Source organism: Loxodonta africana, chromosome X (genome assembly GCF_030014295.1).
Source record: "Loxodonta africana isolate mLoxAfr1 chromosome X, mLoxAfr1.hap2, whole genome shotgun sequence".
NCBI classification, from domain to species: Eukaryota; Metazoa; Chordata; class Mammalia; order Proboscidea; family Elephantidae; genus Loxodonta; species Loxodonta africana.
The window spans coordinates 20,099,712-20,123,378 of record NC_087369.1 but is presented as its reverse complement, the minus strand read 5'-3'; the positions used below and the strand labels follow the sequence as shown (position 1 = coordinate 20,123,378).

Genomic DNA, 23,667 nt, shown 5'->3' with positions numbered 1-23,667 from the left:
ATCCATCAATACCACACCAAGGATCCTGGGCCCTCTGACTCTCAGAGGTAAAAAGAGGCGCTTACTGTACCATTCTCATTCAGTCTGAGATCAGCTGATAGTGCTACTTCCTAATCCTATCCCATCTTTGTGGTAGTCCTCTTGTGGGGTTCTTGGATTCTTATTTCTTTTCTTTAGTCAGTTAGTTATTTTCCCAAGCAGGTTTTAGTGGACATTTAACTGGAGGGGGAATGGAAAAAAGATTTCAGAGGTGGAACGAAGATGGTGGAATAGACAGATGCTTACGGCGAGCCCTCTTTACAACAAAGACCCCCCCCAAAAAAAAAAACAACTGCAACGAGTATATTTGTGACAAGCTCGGAGCCCTGAGCATCAAAGGCAAGCTCAGAAAACGAAATGAGGGGCAGCGGGAGGAAGAGACCGTTCAGAAGTGCAGAGGAGTTAACGGACCTGAATCGTGGGGAGCCCTAAGGCACCATTCCTGGAGCCGCGGCGGCAGCTGGTACTAGCGTTCAGCTGCAGTTTCCTCTGGGAGAAGCAGCCAGCCACACAGCCTACTCACACCTCCGGAACCTGAGGAGAACAGCGCTCTGGGAAAAAGCTAAGTACTTGTGTATATTTTACCGCACCCGCCACCACCTCCAAGCCGGCTTCAGGGGCTGAATCTCTGGGCCTGAGATAGACCCTGGTGAGTACCTAGAGCCATCCTACCGGGCTTGGGGAAGGAAAAAATTTGCAACTGGGGGGAAAAGACAATTTGCTAGCTCCATTAAATGGGGAAGCTCAGGAGAGAAGCGGCTCCTGTCAAGGCATAAACCGTCTATGGACCTTGAGCACCTTTCCCTTCTGCATGGACCTGTGAGGGCCTATTTCAGGAGAATAGGCCCTTGTTGGCAAACTCCGACCATTTCAGCTGTGCGGTGAAGAGGTGGGTGTTTGATATTTGACATTGCTTTGCCTATTAAACAAGGTCCTCGCCTACCCATATCAGGGACCTAAGGACTGGTAGCTACACTCAGGTCACCTAGTCACCCACGACAGGGGTCCAAGGATAACTGGTACCTCCCAGTTCTTACAACCAAAAATTGTGGGTGCCCATGGTCCCTCTGAAGAACCCACCCACCACCACGCTCTAGGGAACAGAGATGCGTTTTCCTCAGAGACACTTGGGGGTCGGTTCTAAGCACCCTGCCTCGTTCAGAGCGTGACCCCCTGCTGCAATCAGATACCAGTATATACACCAATCACCCCTGCCCCTCTAAGACGTTAGGACAGAACCTATACCACACACTTGATGATCAGCTACCTGGAAACCTGAGCTGAATTCATACAAGAAAACTGAATGGACTCCTAGACATATATACATGATAACAGCTCTAGCCAACTGGGGACAGGACACCAGAGCTCCAAAGGCGAAAATAATCAAGCTAGTTCACTCAAGCAAACCATAGAGGTATACCAAAACAAAACAAAGCGAACAGTGACGACACAGTAAGCAAGCATAAACTAATACAGAAACTTATAGGCAGCTCAGAGAAAACAGTCAATATCAAGTCACAAAAAGAAACAGACAAGGATCACCTCAACAGGCACTCAAAACAAAGAATCCAGGGATCTTCAAGATGAAAGTGCATTCCTCAAATTACCAGATGCAGAATACAAAAGTTTAATATACACAACCCTTCAAGACATCAGGAAGGAAATGAGGCAATACGCAGAACAAGCCAAGGAGCACACAGATAAAGCAACTGAAGGAATTAGAAAGGTTATTCAGGAACATAATGAAAAGTTTAACAAGCCGGAAAAATCCACAGACAGACAACAATCAGAAATTCAGAAGATTAACAATAAAATTACAGAATTAGACAACTCAATAGAAAGTCAGAGGAGAAGAACTGAGCAAATACACGCTAGAATTTCGGAACTCGAAGATAAATCACTTGGCACTAATATAAAAACAATGGAAGAAAAATCAGATAAAAGAATTAAAAAAAATGAAGAAACCTTAAAAATCATGTGGGACTCTATCAGCAGAAATAACCTACGAGTGACTGGAGTACCAGAACAGGGTGGGATAACAGAAAATACAGAGAAAATTGTTGAAGATTTGTTGGCAGAAAATTTCCCTGATATTGTGAAACATGAGAAGATATCTATCCAAGATGCTCATCGAACGCCACATAAGGTAGATGTTAAAAGAACGTCACCGAGACATAGTATAATCAAGCTTGTCAAAACCAAAGATAAAGAGAGAATTATGAGAGCAGCGAGGGATAAACGAAAAGTCACCTACAAAGGAAAGGCCATAAGAATAAGCTCGGACTACTCAGCAGAAACCATGCAGGCAAGAAGGCAATGGGATGACATATTTAAAAAATTGAAGGAAAAAGCTGCCTGCCAAGAATCATGTATCCATCAAAACTGCCTCTTAAATATGAAGGTGAAATTAAGACATTTCCAGATAAACACAAGTTTAGGGAATTTGTAAAAACCAAACCAAAACTACAAGAAATACTAAAGGGAGTTGTTTGGTTAGAAAATCAATAATATCAGGTATCAACCCAAGACTAAAACACTGGGCAGAGCAACCAGAAGTCAACCCAGAAAGGGAAATCCAAAAAAAAAAAAAAAGCAAGATTATTGAAGAAAAAAAAAAAGCCCAAAACAGGGTAACAGCAATGTTATTATATAAAAGAAGCCAACATTAAAATAATAAAAAGGGACTAAGAAATGTAATCATACCCCTTCCATATGGAGAGGAAGATACAGCTATACAAAGAAATAAAGGTTAGTTTTAAATTTAGAAAAATAGGGGTAAATAATAAGGTAACCACAAAGGAGACAAACTATCCTACTCATCAAAATAAAATACAAGGGAAAAATACAGGCTCAGCAGAAACAAAATCAACAAGTATGAAGAAAGGACAACATATAAAGAAAATCTACTCAGCACATAAAATTAATTGTGGAAAAAGAAACTGTCAACAACACACAAAAAGAGACATCGAAATGACAGCACTAAATTCATACCTATCCATAATTTTTTCCATAATTACCCTGAATGTAAATGGACTAAATGCACCAATAAAGAGATAGACAGTGGTAGAATGCATTAAAAAACAGGATCCGTCTATATGCTGCCTACAAGAGGCACACCTTAGACATAGAGACACAAACAAAGCTCAAAGGATGGAAAAAAATATATCAAGCAAACAACAATCAAAAAAGAGCAGGAGTGGCAATATTAATTTCTGACAAAATAGACTTCAAAGTTAAATCCATCAGAAAGGATAAGGAAGGACATTATGTAATGATTAAAGGGACAATACACTAAGAAGATATAACCATATTAAATATATATGCACCCAATGACAGGGCTGCAAGATACATAAAACAAACTCTATCAGCATTGAAAAGTGAGATAGACAGCTCCACAATAATAGTAGGAGGCTTCAACACACCACTTTGGTGAAGGACAGGACATCCAGAAAGAAGCTCAATAAAGACACGGAAGATCTAAATGCCACAATTAACCAACTTGACCTAGTAGACATATACAGAACACTCCACCCAAAAGCAACCAACTATACTTTCTTTTCTAGTGCGCATGGAACATTCTCTAGAATAGACCACGTATTAGGTCATAAAGCAAGCCTTAGCAGAATCCAAAACACTGAAATATTACAAAGTATCTTCTCTGACCGTAAGGCCATAAAAGCGGAAATCAATAACAAAAAAAGCAGGGAAAAGAATTCAAGCACTCGGAAACTGAACAATATCCTGCTCCAAAAAGACTGGATTCTGGAAGACATTAAGGATGGAATAAAGAAATTCAGAGAATCCAATGAGAATGAAAACACTTCCTAATAGAACCTTTGGGACACAGCAAAAGCAGTGCTCAGAGGCCAATTTATATCAATAAATGCACACATCCAAAAAGAAGAAAGGGCCAAAATCAAAGAATTATCCCTACGACTTGAACGAATAGAAAGAGAGCAACAAAAGAAACCCAATGGCACCAGAAGAAAACAAAACAAAAAAAAAAAAATTGGAGCTGAACCGAATGAAATAGAAAACAGAAAAACAATTGAAAGAATTAACAAGACCAAAAGCTGGTTTTTCAAAAAAATCAACAAAATTGATAAACCACTGGCCAAACTGACAAAAGAAAAACAGGACAGGAAGCAAATAACCCAAATAAGAAATGAGAGGGGCGATATTACAACAGACCCAACTGAAATTAAAAGAATCATATCAGATTACTATGAAAAACTGTACTCTAACAAATTTGAAAACCTAGAAGAAATGGATGAATTCCTAGAAACACACTACCTACCTAAACTAACACAGAGGTAGAACAGCTAAATAGACCCATAACAAAAGAAGAGATTGAAAAGGGAATCAAAAAACTCCCAACAAAAAAAAAAGCCCTGGTCCAGATGGCTTCACTGCAGAGTTCTACCAAACTTTCAGAGAAGAGTTAACACCACTACGACTAAAGGTATTCCAGAGCATAGAAAAGGACGGAATACTCCCAAACTCATATTACGAAGCCACGATATCCCTGATACCAAAACCAGGTAAAGACACCACAAGATAAGAAAATTATAGACCTATATCCCTCATGAACGTAGATGCAAAAATCCTCAACAAAATTCTAGCAAATACAATTCAACAACATATCAAAAAAAAATAATTCACCATGACCAAGTGGGATTCATATCAGGTATGCAGGGATGGTTCAACATTAGAAAAACAATTAATGTAATCTACCACATAAATAAAACAAAAGATAAGAATCACATGATTTTATCAATTGATGCAGAAAAGGCATTTGACAAAGTTTAACACTCATTCATGATAAAAACTCTCAGCAAAATAGGCACAGAAGGAAAATTCCTCAACATAATAAAGGGCATTTATACAAAGCCAACAGCCAACATCACCCTAAATGGAGAGAGCCTGAAAACATTCCCATTGAGACTGGGAAGCAGCCAAGGATGCCCTTTATCACCACTCTTATTCAACATTGTGCTGGAAGTCCTAGCCAGAGCAATTAGGCTAGATAAAGAAATAAAGGGCATCCAGATAGGCAAGGAAGAAGTCAAAGTATCTCTATTTGCAGATGACATGATCTTATATACAGAAAACCCTAAGGAATTCTCCAGAAAACTACTGAAACTAATAGAAGAGGTCAGCAGAGAGTCAGGATACAAGATAAACATACAAAAATCAGTTGGAATCCTGTACACCAACAAAAAGAACATCAAAGAGGAAATTACCAAATCAATGCCATTTACAGTAGCCCCCAAGAAGATAAAATACTTAGGAATAAATCTTACCAGAGAAGTAAAAGACTTATACAAAGAAAACTACAGTACACTTCTGCAAGAAACCAAAAGAGACTTCCATAAGTGGAAGAACATACCTTGCTCATGGATAGGAAGACTCAACATTATAAAAACATCTATTCTATCAAAAGCGATCTATACATTTAATGCAATTCCGATCCCAATCCCAACAACATTCTTTAATGAGATGGAGAAACAAATCACCAACTTCATATGGAAGGGAAAAATGCCCCGGATAAATAAGGCATTACTGAAAAAGAAGAACAAAGTGGGAGGCCTTACTTTACCTGAGTTTAGAACCTATTATACCGCCATAGTAGTCAGAACACCCTGGTACTGATACAACAACAGATACATGGACCAATGGAACAGAATTGAGAATCCAGACATAAATCCATCCACATATGAGCAGTTAATATTTGACAAAGGCCCCCAAACAGTTAAATGGGGAAAAGACAGTCTTTTTAACAAATGGTGCTGGCATAACTGATACCCATCTCCAAAAAAAATGAAACAAGACCCATATCTCCCACCATGCACAAAAACTAACTCAAAATGGATCAAAGACCTAAATATAAAATCTAAAACGATAAAGATCATGGAAGAAAAAATAGGGACAGCGTTAGGAGCCCTAATACATGGCATAAACAGTATACAAAACATTACTAACAATGGAGAAGAAAAACTAGATAACTGGGAGCTCCTAAAAATCAAACACCTATGCTCATCCAAAGACTTCACCAAAAGAGTAAAAAGACTACCTACAGGCTGGGAAAAAGTTTTTAGCTATGACATTTCTGATCAGCGCCTGATCTCTAAAATCTACATGATACTACAAAAACTCAACTGCAAAAAAATAACCCAATTAAAAAATGGGCAAAGATATGAATAGACACTTCACTAAAGAAGACATTCAGGTAGCTAACAGATATATGAGGAAATGTTCACGATCATTAGCCATTAGAGAAATGCAGATCAAAACTACAATGAGATTTCATCTCACTCCAACAAGGCTGGCATTAATCCAAAAAACACAAACAATAAATGTTGGAGAGGCTGTGGAGAGATTGGAGCACTTCTACACTGCTGGTGGGAATGCCAATTCGTACAACCGCTTTGGAAATCAATCTGGTGCTTCCTTAAAAAGCTAGAAACAGAACTACCATACGATCCAGCAATCCCACTCCTTGGAATATATCCTAGAGAAATAAGAGCCTTTACACAAACAGATACATGCACACCCATGTTTATTGCAGCACTGTTTACAATAGCAAAAAGATGGAAGCAACCAAGGTGCCCATCAACGGATGAATGGATAAATAAATTATGGTATATTCACACAATGGAATACTATGCATCGATAAAGAACAGTGAGGAATCTGTGAAACATTTCGTAACATGGAGGAACCTGGAAGGCATTATGCTGAGTGAAATTAGTCAGTTGCAAAAGGACAAATATTGTATAAGACCACTATTATAAGAACTTGAGAAATAGTTTAAACTGAGAAGAAAACATTCTTCTGTGGTTACGAGAGGGGGGAGGGAGGGAGGGTGCTGGATGAGAATTCACTAATTAGACTGTAGATTAGAACTACTTTAGGTGAAGGGAAGGACAGCACACAATACAGGTGAGGTCAGCACAATTGGACTAAACCAAAAGCAAAGAAGTTTCCTGAATAAACTGAATGCTTTGAAGGCCAGTGTAGCAGGCACAGGGGTCTGGGGACCATGATTTCAGTGGACATCTAAGCCAATGGGCATAATAAAATCTATTAAGAAAACATTCTGCATCTCACTTTGAGGAGCGGCCTCTGGTGTCTTAAACGGTAGCAAGCAGCCATCTAAGATGCATCAATTGGTCTCAACCCACCTGGATCAAAGGAGAATGAAGAACACCAAGGACACAAGGTGATTACAAGCCTAAGAGACAGAAAGGGCCACATGAACTAGAGACTACGTCATCCTGAGACCAGAAGAACTAGATGGTGCCCGGCTACAACCGACGACTGCCCTGACAGGGAACACAACAGAGAACCCCTCAGGGAGCAGGAGAGCAGTGGGATGCATACCCCAAATTCTCATAAAAAGACCAGACTTAATGGTCTGACTGAGACTGGAAGGACCCTGGCGGCCATGGCTCCCAGACCTTCTGTTGGCCCAGGACAGGAACCACTCCCGAAGCCAACTCTCTGTATTGGACTGGACAGTGGGTTGGAGAGGGATGCTGGTGAGGAGTGAGCTTCTTGGATCAGGTGGACACTTGAGACTATGTTGGCATCTCCTGCCTGGAGGGGAGATGAGAGGGTGGAGGGGGTTAGAAGCTGGTGAAATGGACACGAAAAGAGAGAGTGGAGGGAGAGTGGGCTGTCTCATTAGGGGGAGAGTAATTGGGAGTGTGTAGCAAGGTGTATATGGGTTTTTGTGTGAGAGACTGACTTGATTTGTAAACTTTCACTTAAAGCACGATAAAAATTATTTAAAAAAAAAAAGGTTTCACACTATGATTTCAACCACAATCTTCTCCCAAATTTACTCTTCCCCAAACAATGTTTTTATGTTCCCTGACAGCAGAAAAAATAACCATTCTACTCTGTCCTATAGGGTCGCTATGAGTCAGAATCGACTCGACGGCAGTGGGTTTTTGTTAATTTATATATGCTAGACTGAATTCCTCAAATGTAGGAACTACACCGTATTGATTTTTGCAGAGTCAGTGCCTAGCACAGTGCCTGACATTTTATAGGCACTCAAAAGATTTTCCTTAAACAGATATTTAGTTGAATTACTTTATCATGCCATGCCTAGGACACGGTGCTTTAAGCACCCAAGCCATTGCTGTCAAGTCGATTCCGACTCATAGTGACCCTACAGGGCAGAGAAGAACCGCTCCATAGGGCATAAGCAGACTGCCACGTCTTTCTCCTGTAGAGTAGCCAGTGGGTTCAAACTGCCAAACTTTCAGTTAGTAGCCGAGTATTTAACCATTGTGCCACCAAGGCTCTTGATTTAAGTACAGGAGGTAATTAAAAAAAAAAGCTCATTTTAAAAAAATTAAATGCTTTACCAACTCTTCAGACAGGGATTGGACTGGACAATGGGTTGGAGAGGGATGTGGTGAGGAGTGAGCTTCTTGGATCAGGTGGACACTTGGGACTATGTTGGCATCTCCTCCCTAGAGGGGAGATGATAGGGTATAGGGGGTTAGAAGCTGGTGACATGGACAAGAAAAGAGAGAGTGAAGGGAGGGAGCGGACTGTCTCATTACGGGGAGAGCAACTGGGAGTATGTAGCTAGGTGTATATAAGTTTTTGGGTGCTAGGCTGACTTGATTTGTAAAGTTTCACTTAAAGCACAATAAAAATTTTTTAAAAATTAAATGCTTTAATATATGAAACAAATTTTAAAATAAGAAATGTTAAAGCTCAACAGTATTATTGAATATGAGCTATAGCTTCTAATTATATAATATTTCGGGGCTGGATTATTTTTCCTGTAGAAATAGAGCACTATGTACTACTTTCCAGTCAGGGATTTCAACCACTGATAAAGAGTTACATTTAAATACTTAAGAATACCCATTATATGGTCATTTGTTAACTAGCTCCTTTTCTTATATTACCAGTAAATCTATATTTCAGGCCCTGTATAGTAAAATGATCCACCCTTATTTTTGCTCCTGAAGTTTTGACAAAAAGTTACACTAACGAGCTACTGTAAATCACTAAAAGAGACATTTATCAGAGGCTGATGAAGAAATTACTCATCTTAAGAAGGTGTAGAAAGAACATTCTCTTCTTTGAATTAATTTTGTTTTTATGGTTAGCATAAAAGGGACTTTAAAGTCCATCTAATGACCCAGCCAACTCATTCTCTAGATGGGGGGTGGAAAGGGATGATCATTTAGGAACTGAGTCACAGTGGAAGGATAAACGAGGTCAAGTACTCTGTACAGATACATGGAGAGCCAATAATGGCTAGACCAAATGTGATCATTCCCCTATTCTATTTATTTTAAAAAGGCAATCAAAAAACAAAGCCCTGACTATGATAATGAGGACAAAGGCAACCAGGAAGGCTGCAAAGGTCCAAAACTCTTCTAGTTCCCTAAAGAAGTCAGGTAGACCTGGAAAATGACCTATGAGTCATTATTTCATTTACTGATAAGAAAATAACAGAAACACAGGTAGTTTTCACTCCATAAACACAGTAGCAGAACCCAAAACACAAAATATTAGAAGCTGCAATTTCAAGAGATGAAGCTTCAAATATCACAATACATTATATTACAAAGACATACAATTTTGGTGACACTGTTGTGGTGTACCATAGGTGTTCCACAATTATTGGGTCAGCAACAAGAACAGGGTCAAGAGAGGAAACCAAACAAATAATGGTTCTATGCAAGTGTTTCTGTAAGAGAAGACAGAGATCTTTTTTGCCCCGTTAATGATTCCTGCCGTCTTTGTTCCTGACCTGAAGTCCAGTTTAACAATGGCATCTTATTAATCTCCATAACCTGTCATCAATGTCACTTAAGAGGGAGTATTTTTATAAAAATTATTATCATGAAATAATCAACTAATACTGAAATATTTCCAACATCTTACACTCTTTAGTAAAAGCCCCAAGCCTGTCAATAATTTTTTTTTAAATGCTAGAATTTTTGCACACAGAAAAGAACTCTCGTCTTATTCGTGCACTATACACACAAGGAGGAATGTAATGATCATGTAAATAATAAAACTGATGTCATAACAGTGTCTCACTGTTGACGTAGCTCTTTAATTTTTGTTTTAAAAACTCAATTCATTGAGAATCCAGAAATAAATCCATCCACATATGAGCAGTTGATATTTGACAAAGGCCCCAAAACAGTTAAGTGCGGAAAAGACAGTCTTTTTAACAAATGGTGCTGGCATAACTGGATACCCATCTGCAAAAAAATGAAACAAGACCCGTACCTCACTCCATGCACAAAAACGAGCTCAAAATGGATCAAAGACCTAAATACAAAATCTAAAATGATAAAAATCATGGAAGACAAAATAGGGACAACGTTAGGAGCCCTAATACATGGCATAAACAGTATACAAAACATTATTAACAATGCAGAAGAAAAACTAGATAACTGGGAGCTCCTAAAAATCAAACACCTATGCTCATCCAAAGACTTCACCAAAAGAGTAAAAAGACTACCTACAGGCTGGGATCAAGTTTTTAGCTATGACATTTCCAATCAGCATCTAATCTCTAAAATCTACACGATACTGTAAAAGCTCAACTGCAAAAAGACAAATAACCCAATTAAAAAATGGGCAAAAGATATGAACAGACAATTCACTAAAGGAGACATTCAGGTAAAAGATATATGAGGAAATGCCCATAATCATTAACCAGCAGAGAAATGCAAATCAAAACTACAATGAGATTTCATCTCACTCCAACAAGGCTGGCATTAATCCAAAAAACACAAAACAATAAATGTTGGAGAGGCTGTGGAGAGACTGGAACACTTCTACACTGCTGGTGGGAATGTCAAATGGTACAACCACTTGGGAAATCGATTTGGCGCTTCCTTAAAAAGCTAGAAATAGAACTACGATCCAGCAATCCTACTCCTTGGAATATATCCTAGAGAAATAAGAGCCTTCACACAAACAGATATATGCCCACCCATGTTCACTGCAGCACTGTTTACAATAACAAAAAGATGGAAGCAACCAAGGTGCCCATCAACGGAAGAATGGATAAATAAATTATGGTATATTCACACAAGGGAATGCTACACACTGATAAAGAACAGTGATGAATCTCTGAAACATTTCATAACATGGGGGAATCTGGAAGACATTATGCTCAGTGAAATTAGTCAGTTGCAAAAGGACAAATATTGTATAAGACCACTATTATAAGAACTCAAGAAATAGTTTAAGCAGAGAAGAAAATATTCTTTGATGGTTACAAGAGGGGGGAGGGAGGGTGGGAGGAGGTATTCACTAATTAGATAGTAGATAAGAACTACTTTAGGTAACCCACTGCTGTCAAGTCGATTCTGACTCATAGCGACCCTATAGGACAGAGGAGAACTGCCCCATCGAGTTTCCAAGGAGCGCCTGGTGGATTTGAACTGCCAACCTCTTGAGGTGAGGGGTAAGATAACACACAATACAGGTGAGGTCAGCACAACTGGACTAAACCAAAAGCAAAGAAGTTTCCTGAATAAACTGAATGCTTCAAAGGCCAGCATAGCAGAGGCAGGGGTTTGGGAACCACGGTTTTAGGGGATATCTAAGTCAATTGGCATAATAAAACGTATTAAGAAAACATTCTGCATCCCACCTTGTAGAGAGGTCTAGGGTCTTAAACGCTAACAAGTGGCCATCAAAGATCCATCAATTGGTCTTGACCCACCTGGATCAAAGGAGAATAAAGAACACCAAAGACACGAGGTAATTACGAGCCCAAGAGACAGAAAGGGCCACATAAACCAGAGACTACATCAGCCTGAGACCAGAAGAGCTAGATGGTGCCCGGCTACAACCAATGACCACTCTGACAGGGAATGCAACAGAGAACCCCTGAGGGAGCAGGAGAGCAGTGGGATGCATACCCCAAATTCTCATAAAAAGACCAGACTTAATGGTGTGACTGAGACTGGAAGGACCCCTGTGGTCCTGGCCCCCAGTCCTTCTGTTGGCCCAGGGTAGGAACGTTCCCAAAGCCAACTCTTCAGTCAGGGATTGGACTGGACAATGGGTTGGAGAGGGATGCTGGTGAGGAGTGAGCTTCTTGGATCAGGTGGACACTTGAGACTATGTTGGTATCTCCTGCCTGGAGGGGAGATGAGAGGGTGGAGGGGGTTAGAAGGTGACGAAATGGACAGGAAAAGAGAGTGGAGGGAGGAAGCGGGCTCTCATTAGGGGAAGAGCAATCGGGATTATGTAGCAAGGTGTTTATAAGTTTTTGTGTGAGAGACTGACTTGATTTGTAAACTTTCACTTAAAACACAAAATTAAAAAAAAACTCAATTCATATATAAAACTTAAGACGAAAAATTGTTTTAAATTAAATAATGTGAAAGAAAAAAAAACCTGTAACAATAAAGGTTCATTTTATTTTCATAGAAAATAACTGCGTGAGTTTAAATGGCAGCCATCTGCCCAAGGCAAAAAACCCAAACCCGCTGCCGTCAAGTCGATCCTGACTCACAGCCGCCCTATAGGGCAGAGTAGAACTCTCCCATAGAGTTTCCAAGGAGCACGTGGCGGATTCAAACTGCTGACCTTTTGGTTAGCAGATGTAGCATTTAACCACTATGCCACCAGGGTTTGCCCAAGGCATCATCCCCAAATAACCATAAATAATCTGTGAAGTTGGTGATGGTTCATGACTTTTCCTCAAGTATCTTCTTCAAATCTACTCTTCTTACTACTCTCAGTCTCAATTTCTCAACTCCCAAGAAAGAAAAACAGTGCAATCCCAATTTTCTTTATCTAATCTCTCCTCGGAGCTCTTGTGGCAAAGTGGTTAAGCTCTTAGCTGTGAACCAAAAGGATGGCAGTTTGAATCCACTAGCCGCTCCTTGGAAATCCTGTGGGGGCGTATAGGGTCACTATGATTTGTAACTGACTCGACAGCAAGGAGTTTACTCTCTCTTTTACCTCTTACAATCCAGCATTCAGCACAGCATTTCACTTAAAAGACGCCATTAAAAAATGGCAGTTAAATGAGATGGGTTCTCTCACTCCAAAATCCTATTAGGGACATTTTCACAGAGTTTTACACCGCTGGTGAATACCACATAGAAAATTTTTTTCTTCCTTGCTTCCAAGAGGTCTGTCTACCTTTCTTATTTCAGTCTCACAATTTTAAATATCCCCTTCACTCTGCTCTGCACTCATTCTCGGAAGGTTACTATCATTTCATAGCTCCATTTCATGCTAAAGCTAGTTATTTCCAGAGTCGGATCAAAGCCTAGTTCCACTACTCATCAGCTGCATAATCTCGGCCCTGTTATATAACCTCTCTGAGACTCAGTTTCTTCACCTGAAAAATGGGGATAAAAGTAGGGTTGTTGTGGAGATCAAATGTAAAACATCTAGTAGAGTGCCTAGCACATGGTAGATTCTCAATATGTGGTATTTTTTAATATTCAGGCTGATATTCTGCTACCATTTTAATCCCTTATTTTTAAAGTAAAACTCATCATTTTCTCCCCAAAACTTATATAATCGTTATAAATGTTCCAATCCAATAAATGGTACCAGTGCTTTTCCACTTTACCACATTCAAATCCCTCCCCTTCTGCAGGGATCGAGTCCCTGACACTCTGCAATACCTCTCTACTTTGGCCTTCATTTTCAATTCTCTAACTTAAAGCAGTGGGTTTAACTTAAATCAACTTCATTATTTATTGAACACTTATAGGCTATACCACAATAAGGGACTGTTCACAGCTTTGTATAATTAGCTATCTTAGGGGCACACGTGACCTAAACTAAACAAAACCAAACCTATTGCCATCGAGTTGACTCCGACTCATAGCGACCCTACAGGACAGGGCAGAGCTGCCCCATAGGGTTTCCAAGGCTGTAATCTTTATGGAAGCAGGCTGCCACATCTTTATGCCACGGAGCATCTGGTGGGTTCCGACCACCTACCGTTCAGTTAGCAGCCGAGAGCTTAACCACGGTGCCACCAGCACTCCTTATACGTGACCCAGAATCTAAAAAAATCAATTACTAATCAAACAAACAGACCAAGAGCACTGATAAATCAACCTCAGGCAGAGGAAAGGATGTACATGAATCAGCACTTCCCCTACCCAGGATCCATGAGTATTGCCCTACAACGTCTCCCTATCACACTGCCACCACCTCTTTCCTCAAGCTTTAATCTTGCACCTCCCTATTTCAACAACCCCATTCAATTCCCCCTATGTTGTTGTGAGAATGACCTCTTTAGGCTTCTGCAAAGAAAAATGTGCCGTAAAACATGCCTCGCCTCTCCTGGGCACATCACAACAGAGATACAAATCAGCAATGCATATCTTTAGGGGAAAGGCCCCAATCAGAATGTCTTCCAGTGTAATCGGTCATAAGGAGCCATAAATAGAAGCTTAACATTCATTACCAAGATTTTTCATATGCATGCCAACATGTATATAGAACAATAAACAGAAGCTGTCAGGAAAAGAGTACAGTTTTCTTTTTCTTTTTAAATTGGGTGGTAAGTTAAAAAGTATGGTCTTCGGCCTGGAATAGCTCAATGTCATATTGTGTTCACAAAGATACACCTGTTTATAAAACATGACCTCTAAACTCTTGCAAAAGTATAAAGATTAAAACAGTGCCTTTCTTTCATATTTGCTCGAATAGAGTACAACATGCTAGGAATTATACACACTGTAATTTTACACAAATAACGCGAGCCTTCTACATCTGTTTGCCCCCTTCCACATATTGCTGTAAAAAAATTAGCATAGCGCAGCTGGCAAACAAATGGAAAAGGTGCGCATTATCCGCATAAAAATACAGCACACCCATGCTACCTTTTAAAAGGCTCCATGGCAGTGGGTTAGTGGGTGGTCTTCTGTGAAGCTTGATTTATACATTTTTATAAGCATTTCACTACATTGTTAAAAGGTATGCAAAATATACAGGCGCGGTTATTTTACATGTAATGGTGGATACAACAAGGAAGGTTATATCCATTTTTAAGTATAACATGAAGTTTCACAATAGTCCATTTGTTTGATCCCAGAGCATAAATCCCGCCAGAAGCATCCAAATCTCTCTTTTTCGATAATGGGGTATAGATGTGAAGGTATGATTTCAGCTGGAAAAAAAAGGATATACTATAACAAGTCTAGTGACTAAACAGCTGCAGTTTCTAAAAAGAGTTATTACTGGGTAGGCAACTAATTCATGCTTTGAATTTCCATCCAGTGGTATTTTTTCTTTAGGCCAATAAAAGGAGAAAGCAACGATGTTTTGAGAGCTGGTCTGTGAGTCCCTCGTTTAGTGACGGAGAGTAAAAACACAAATTTTTAGGTATAATCTCATTTGCAGCGACCTTACGGGTCATCTTTTAAAGTATCTATTCTTCTTCTTTCTTCAGACAGATCAGAAGGCATTCGAGGACAAAAATAAACTGTTTTATTCATCCTTGTAACTCAAAGTACCCTACACATAAAAAAAGAAAAACACATAGCCCCCAGGAATCCCAGTTGCCATTTAGCGTTGGTTTCCCAAGAGCAGAGATGTCCATTCTCATCGATTTCCACTCTGGGCCCACCTTGCTGGCACTAACAGTGAGCATTATGAGAACCAACCAGGAACAGGTAACAAAACCGATATATTTGACTAACAAACTTCACTTCTGCATAAAAGACAGAAGGGAAGGACACATAATGTCGAAAGAAAGTACAGGGAAAGGAATTTCAGGTCGAAGTGCAACAAAGACTGAGAGAAAATACTGTTGGATGATTTACATATTTGTATATAAATGAGCCCTGCTGGCACAGTGGTTAAGCACTTGGCTGCTAACTGAAAGGTTGGTGGTTCGAACCCAGCAGCCGCTCTGTGGGTAAAAGATGTGGCAGTCTGCTTCTGTAAAGATTACAACCTGGGAAACCCTATGGGGGCAGTTCTGCCATGTCCTATAGGGTCACTATGAGTCGGAATCAACTAGACGGCAATGTGTTGTATTTGGTTTGATGGCACAATGGTCAAGTGCTCGGCTGCTAACCGAAAGGTTGGCAGTTAGAACCCACCAGCAGCTCCGCAGGAGAAAAGACCTGGTGGCCTGCTCCCATAAAGATCACAGCCTTGGAAACCCTATGGGGCAGTTCAACTCCATCACACGGGGTAATTATGAGTTGGAATCGACTCCACGGCAACAGGTTTGGTTTTTTGGTTTATTTGTACATACTGTGTCGACTCGATGGCATTGGTTTTTTTGTGTGTGCAATATGTACATATATATCGATCAGATATATGTATAATGTATGCGTGTGTACATATGTCAGAAATCTTGGGGTTTTAAAACCTAAGATTAAGAGCTGAAGCTTCCATTTGCCATGCTGTATAAGAAGAGCCATGGTATTAAAGGAGGTATTATGTCCATGAAACTATCAAATTTAACTGGGAAACTAACTGCCTATTTCTCCTGAGTAGTATTCCCCTAGGAATTTTATTTTTTAAAAGCTTCAGAAATGTATTGTGACTCAAGGCAACTCGGTAAAAGCATAGCATTTCATTAGGGAGCTTTCCATTTGTTTAATTTCAAACTGCAGTAATATTTTTTAACAAGATAGCCAAGGTACTAAATTTATTTTGATTATACTGAATTTATTATTTTAAATTCCTAATCGTCCCTAATCAAGAACCAATAGTATTTAAACCATTTTTTGAGGATTTACTGGCAAATAGATCTTCAGATTAACTATTACCAACATAAAATAATTCAAACACCCAATTTCAAGGATAACAGAATTCATTGAATCAAAGTAAGAGATTTATAATCTAAAGCCTAAAAATATATTAACTGTTATGAAGCCTTAAATTCTAACGGTAGGTAGTATTTTGTACAACAGGAAAAAAAAATGATATCATCTTTATTTGTGTGTAAGTAAATATATAGGTGTATACTTTTTTTTACATAGATATATTTACACATACACACATTACTCTTGATAGATAGGTTCAAGAGTGTAATTTATATGTTTCATGTTAAATTGCTAAGACCACCTTCAGATACTATAAAATATATCACAAAAAACATAAAACCATTATCTTAACAAACTAAACACAAAATAACGTGAGGCCAAATATTAATACAGTATTCAGATTAAGTATACCATAATGAAAAATATTTAATCTAACATTTGAAATTGTTATAGCTTCAACATTTGCCACCTTAGTCTCTGAGTAAAACATGCTCGCCATGGTGCAACTTCCAAGTAACTGCCGAGAATAATTTGTGATTATTATCACTGTCAAATAATCTATAATAAAATTCATTTCAGGACTGTGTTCAAGGGTGATCAACTATATAGCCAGTAATCATAATTATACTATTATCCCAAGCCCTATTCCATAACCAAACACCTACACAGTACTCTTCAAAATCTGGACCCAAATCCATCCAGCAACCTGTTATTGGATCTACATGAAAAATACTGAATGAAATTCCTCCTTGCTCATAAGTACTTTGACATGAATTAGATCGGTCGCTACCCTGCTTTCTTCTTTCCATTGCACCACTTTTTTCTCTCAACCTGTTAGTTAACTTTTCACCTATACATAGGTGAAAAAATAACACACGATCACAAAGAGCTAATGATTACCTGATCATGACAAAGCGTGTCCAGAAGTCGTCTCCTTTTTCTGCGTTCACATATTAACTCCACTTCATTAAGCATCATCATCATAGCCAGTTTTAACTACATTCCCACAGGCGAAGAGCACTGTACTAGTTCCAAAACAGTTATACATATATTTTCTTTTTAAAAAGCATGTACTTACCTTGTGTCTGCATTTAAGAACAACTCCATAGGCTCCTATAATTAAAAAAAAAAGTAAGCAATTAGGGGCACACGTACAAACTACAGATCTTGGAGAGATCAAAGTTCTGCTATATTTACATTGGTTATTGGTATATGTTATAATAATGATCCCTAAAATGGCTATATTCTATACTGGTAATACAATGAACTATATATGAAAAGAGTATGGATATTTTATTATATATTTTTTATAAACCTAGAGCATAAGCAAACATTTCCTCAATTTAACAAGCATTTTTAAATATTCCTTTTTCTAAAGAAAATTTTACTGGAGACATTTTTTAAATTTAAGGTTTTAAAAAATTTTGGAGACAAGATTTGGACACAGAACTTTGAGAGTAAGTAAAAATTAACTCAAAAGTTTCTACACATTGTCGTCGAGTCAATTCCGACTCATAGCAACCCTACAGGACAGAGTAGAACTGCCCCATAGAGTCTCCAAGGAGCGGCTGGTAGATTTGAACTGTCAACCTTTCGGTTGGCAGCCGTAGCTCTTAACCACTACGTCACCAGGGTTTCCATCAAAAAGTTCGAGGGGTCTTAAAAGTTAAGAGCTAACCCAACCCAAACCCAGTGCCGTCGAGTCGATTCCTACTCATAGCAACCCTATACGACAGAGTAGAACTGCCCCACAGAGTTTCCAAGGAGCGCCTGGCGGATTTGAACTGCTGACCCTTTGGTTAGCAGCCATAGCACTTAACCACTACGTCACCAGGGTTTCCTAAGTGGAAGTGGTGGGCATCGAACCCAGGACCTCGCGCATGCTAAGCGCGTGCTCTACCTAAGAGCTAATGACTTCCTAAATATTAAGCTCAAGCACAGAGCCTACCAAAAATGCTCTCTGTCCTAGAAGACATTTAAATCCTCTCCTAGGATACTGGAATGTCTCTTCTGACAGGCAAATAGTACAGGCCTCAATACTCCCATTAACACCTAGTATGAGTGGGAACATTTTAGTCATAAAGACTCAGTTCAAGAGCACAGGGCACAGGCCATAGGCCACAGGCTCTCCAGCCATTATACCAAACACTCACTTCCTGCCGTGTATTCAATGAGATTCTTCACTACCTTTTGGGTTGTTTATGGTGTAGTAGTTAAGCACTTGACTGCCAACTGAAAGGTCGACAGTTCGAACCCACCAGGCACTCTGCAGCAGAAAGAGGTGGCAATCTGCTTCTGTAAAGACGTATAGCCTTGAAAACCCTATGGGGCTGTTCTACTCTGCCGTACAGGGTTGCTATGAGTTGGAATCCACTCAATGGCAGTGGGATCCTATTGTCCAGGAAATAGGCTACTCTCTTAGAAGCACAACACAGAGTTGACAGCAAAGTGTCCAGGAAACTCAGGTTCACAGGTTAGGGTTATATATATAGTGAAAAATCTAATCTGGAGAGTCAAAATGTAAGTATGATAACTCAGATTTGTAGAAATGTCATCGACATTGACAGATGGGCAAAGCCCGCATGAATCTATGACAAGGGGACTGACTACAATGAGACAAATTGGGAAATGTGTCTCCAACACAATCTAGGGAACCGGAACAAAAGTCTCTCACTTTGGTGGAGATGGATGAATCTTTTTATCATAGTTAGGATGGAACCAGCCATTAGAGCCACCCCACTTAACTCCACACTCACCAGGAAATCACCCACTCCTCATTTAACTTCTCATGCCAATTTTCCTATGAAGGGAAAATGCACTGTCTAGCTAAGTTTTCTTTTTTTTTTTAGCTATAAGAATGTAGAGCTTGCTTGACAGTTTTTCATATACTTAATAGATATGTATTTCTTGGCCAAAAGCATTTGAGGTGGTTTACAAAGGGAAAAAAAAATGTAGCAATGATGGTTCTGACTATAACTTAAACTGACAAATTCTGATTTATGTAACAGTCTGGTATATTTTGGTTAATCTGGGTTAATCTCTAAGAAGACAATCAACTATGAATATACTGAGAAAAACAAGGTTATAATCTAGAAAAGCTTAGGCCAAAATCTGTAGCATTACAACCCTGTTACGCTCCATGAGTTGAACTTCTCAAGTCAGCACCTTTACTGCTTAAGTCTCTAAATGTTAATATTTCTGGAAAAAATAAACAAACAAATAAACAGAGAGGGCAGCTATTATTCCACAGAAGAATCCTGATCATAACGGGGAAAAGGCAGAACAGAATTTCAAATTCTCATGGACTCCAGGCTTTCTGGAACAACGGAGGGTGGGTGGACCCCTGAAACTATTGCCCTGAGACAATCTTTAAACCTCAAACCAAAAATATACCCTGAAGTCTTCTTAAAACCAAACAACAATTTAGCTTAACTAGTAAGAAAAAAATGTCTGCCTTGAACATTATGCTATTTTAAGAATTATCTATATGGGATCAAATTGACAACAGCAACTCAAGAAATTAGATAGGAACCTTAGGGAACAGTGAGTTTATGTTAATAAGGGAGGAACAACTCAGAAAAGGAGGGCAAGATGGTTGCACAACTTGATGAATGTAATCAATACCACTAAATTGTACATGTAGAAACTGTTGAATTGGTGTATTTTTTTGCTGTGTACATTCTCAACGGTAACAAAATAAATAAAATCTAGAAAAAAAATAGGACAGCTATTATAAATAGTAGGTAACACATTGAGAATGAATTTTACTTAAATAATAACAATGAAGAAAAGGAAAAGGAATTGGCCAGTGAAGGAAGAAGAGTCCATTCATTCTTTTTACATGGTTTCAACTCCATACCTTGAAGCAAGTACTCAATGCTTAGGCATAATATTTTAATTGTTTCTATTTATTTAAACAGGATCTAGAACTTAACATTAAAATCTTGAACAGCTTTACTGTTCACACAGGTAAATTTTTAAAACTTTTGAAATTCAAAAAATGAAATATTTGTAACATTTGCTTTAATGATATGGTGGGTATGCAAATCCACCAAAACCAAAATTATAACCATTTTCCTCCATTAACAGAATCATTTATCAAAATTTTCATAAAGTTATCTTTAAGGTAAGAGCAAAAATTACTAATAAAGAAAAATCAGGAAGACTTAGGAAAAATGAATTACCATAATTCATCAAATCGACATCATGGATTGTACGCATTACTTTATGTATTACTAGGAAAGAAAATTGTTATCAATTAAATCATGACATATATGGATTATAAGACATCCTGAAGACACACCCTGCTTTCAGAGATGTTAAAATGTGACCAAATCACGTGCCTTAGAATTTATAAAACAGTTTGTCATTCTGAAAGAAATAGAAGCTATTTATCCATGTACTTGCCATGTATTAAGTAAAATTTAACTTATGCAAATAAATTTTAAATTATTCAAAATAAGCCTAGCTGATATAAAACATAGCCAAAAAAAGCATACTAAAGAAACCATGATTGCCAACAAAAAGAAGAAAATGAAGGCAGTCTTAAGAAATCCTTGATTTGTTAAACTTTAAAGGGTTTTAAAAATGTTATTTAGATTGAAGAGTAAGGCTTAAATATTTAAGAGTAACTAAAAAAATATTTTACTATTAGATACATATCTCAATCAATGCAGGTTAAATTAACAAGACCTGAATTAGTAAGTTTTTTGGTGGTGAGTATAGGTGTACATTGCTCAAAAATTCAAGAAATTTTAAAATCCCAACTTACCTTCACCTACAACCCCAAGGATCTCAAATTTATTCATCACATTACCAATGTTAGGAATCTTCATGAAGACAAACTCCTCTTCTGATGCAAGCCACAGAACATGGCACTAAAAAGAATCTTCTGAATTGTGCAGTTAAAACAAAAAATGTCTGAAGGAAGGAATTCTCATTGGTTGCCAGGAACTTTCACATATTTGTTCTAATAGTGAAGTATTCCCTGAAAGAACAAACACAATTAAAAGTCATGTTTTAGATCCCAGTATTCTAATAACATATGCTACCTTTTTGTACGTTGTTGCTGTTGTTAGGTGCCGTCAAGTTGGTTCTGACTCATAGCGACCCTACAGGACAGAGGAGAACTGTCCCATAGGGTTTCCAAGAAGCAGCTAGTGGATTCAAACTGCCGACCTTTTGGTTAGCAGCCGAGCTCTTAACCACTACGCCACTAGGGTTCTTCTAAAACCATGTTAATGTTTCATATGCTTAAAATAAAAAATGGGGGAGGGGGCAGTGGAAGAACCTAAAATGGGGCACAAGCAAACAAATGAATCTAACTGTATTTGAAACAAGTAACATAACCACACTGAAACGGAACAGGAGGAAAGAATCAATCCCAGGTAATTTGTTCTGAAAACAGTATTTTAACTACATATTCTCTTCAAGTTGAAGACAAAAAGAAATGTAAACAAATAATGTACCCTACTAAGTTATTTGTTTTTACACAATGATATGAAACTACATTATATGTGTTTTCTGGGATTGTGCAATAAGTAAATATATTGTGGATAATGAGAGCTTGGTGTCTTACTCTCATAAAACAGAGTTACAAACACAGGAAAAAGGAAGGCTTGGGATTAGAGTTAACAGTGTAAGCTCAGTTTTTAATATATACCAAAAATCAAACTCGTTGTCATAGTCGAACTGACTCATAGCAATCCTACAGGACAGAGTAGAATTGCCCCACAGGGTTTCCAAGGAGCAGCTGGTGGGTTCAAACTGCTGACCTTTTGGTTAGCAGCCATAGCTCTTAACCACTGAGCCACCAGGGCTCCAGTTTTTAATATAGAGATGTAGAAATAGATATAAATGTGTGTGTAAGTAACACACACACACATATACTCCCTAGCTCTGCCTGTCGAGAGAACCCGAAGCAGTGACACCTTAGTAGCCATGAACACACCTAGTGCCCAGATCTTGGTTTCTAAAGACCATTCTTCAATAAAGAGAATCAGGGTTCCTTAGAGAAATAGCTAATTCCAAAGTTCCAGGTTAAACAATTGCCATTGAGTCACTCCTAACTCATGGTTAGAATAGGGAAAGTACAATATGGGCCTAGGACATATTTTTTTGATGCCAGAAAAGTAAGAAGTTCTCAAAAATAATGGGGTATGCCAAAAGGACATAGGAGCCAGTTTGAAGTCACTAGTCAAATCAGGGAAAATTTGAACAATAAAATAAATAAGGAAAGTAACAAATTACAACCCACAGACTAAAATTAAAATGCATGAGTCCTTAATGAATAAATAAATAGGGAGGGGGCTCTTTCTCAGAGTAGAATTCCAAATGATAAATGTAGTGACGGAATTAAATAATCACCACTGGGCAACCATAATAGTAATAACTATTTCAGGCAGGTGTCATCAATATATGCTAAAATTAGAGGTTGAAAGTTTGATGAAAAACAGGATATTACCTATCTCCCAGCAAGATACCTATGAATTACAAGGGGAAAAACAGTAATTTCATAGTGAAGAAACCTGGCAGACACCACCTTAATTAATTGACCAAAGTTAACATCACTAATAATAGAAGAATCAACGTCACATGCCTCCGAATAGGATGCCCTGAGAAAGATGTTTACCACATTGCTCCTGCGGCATTCCTGCAGATAAGTAAAACTTGAATCTAACCATGGGAGGCAACAAACAACTCAAACTGAGGGACATTCTGCTAAATAACTGGCCTGTATTCTTTAAAAATATCTAGGTCATGAAAGACAAGGAAAGACTGAGCAATTGTTCCAGATTAAAGAAGTGTAAGAGATACGATAACTAAATTCTGGATTGGATCCTGCACAAGTTAAAAAAAAAAATTGTT

General features: G+C 38.5%; 1 protein-coding gene across 2 annotated transcripts in view; it reads right to left on the bottom strand.

Moving 5' to 3' along the window:
• CDKL5 (cyclin dependent kinase like 5) overlaps positions 1 to 23,667 on the bottom strand; it is a 252,300-nt gene that overhangs the window by 124,824 nt on the left and 103,809 nt on the right. The window contains exons 2-3 of one of the 2 annotated variants that reach the window (XM_064278058.1): positions 21,572 to 21,787; positions 17,879 to 17,913 (exon numbers count right to left, since the gene is read on the bottom strand). In XM_064278058.1, coding sequence (XP_064134128.1) covers positions 17,879 to 17,913; positions 21,572 to 21,635 — 99 coding nt within the window. In that variant the 5' untranslated portion in view covers positions 21,636 to 21,787. Of the gene's footprint in view, positions 1 to 17,878; positions 17,914 to 21,571; positions 22,423 to 23,667 lie in introns of those variants that run through there. The other variant, XM_003416028.4, reaches the window with a different exon arrangement.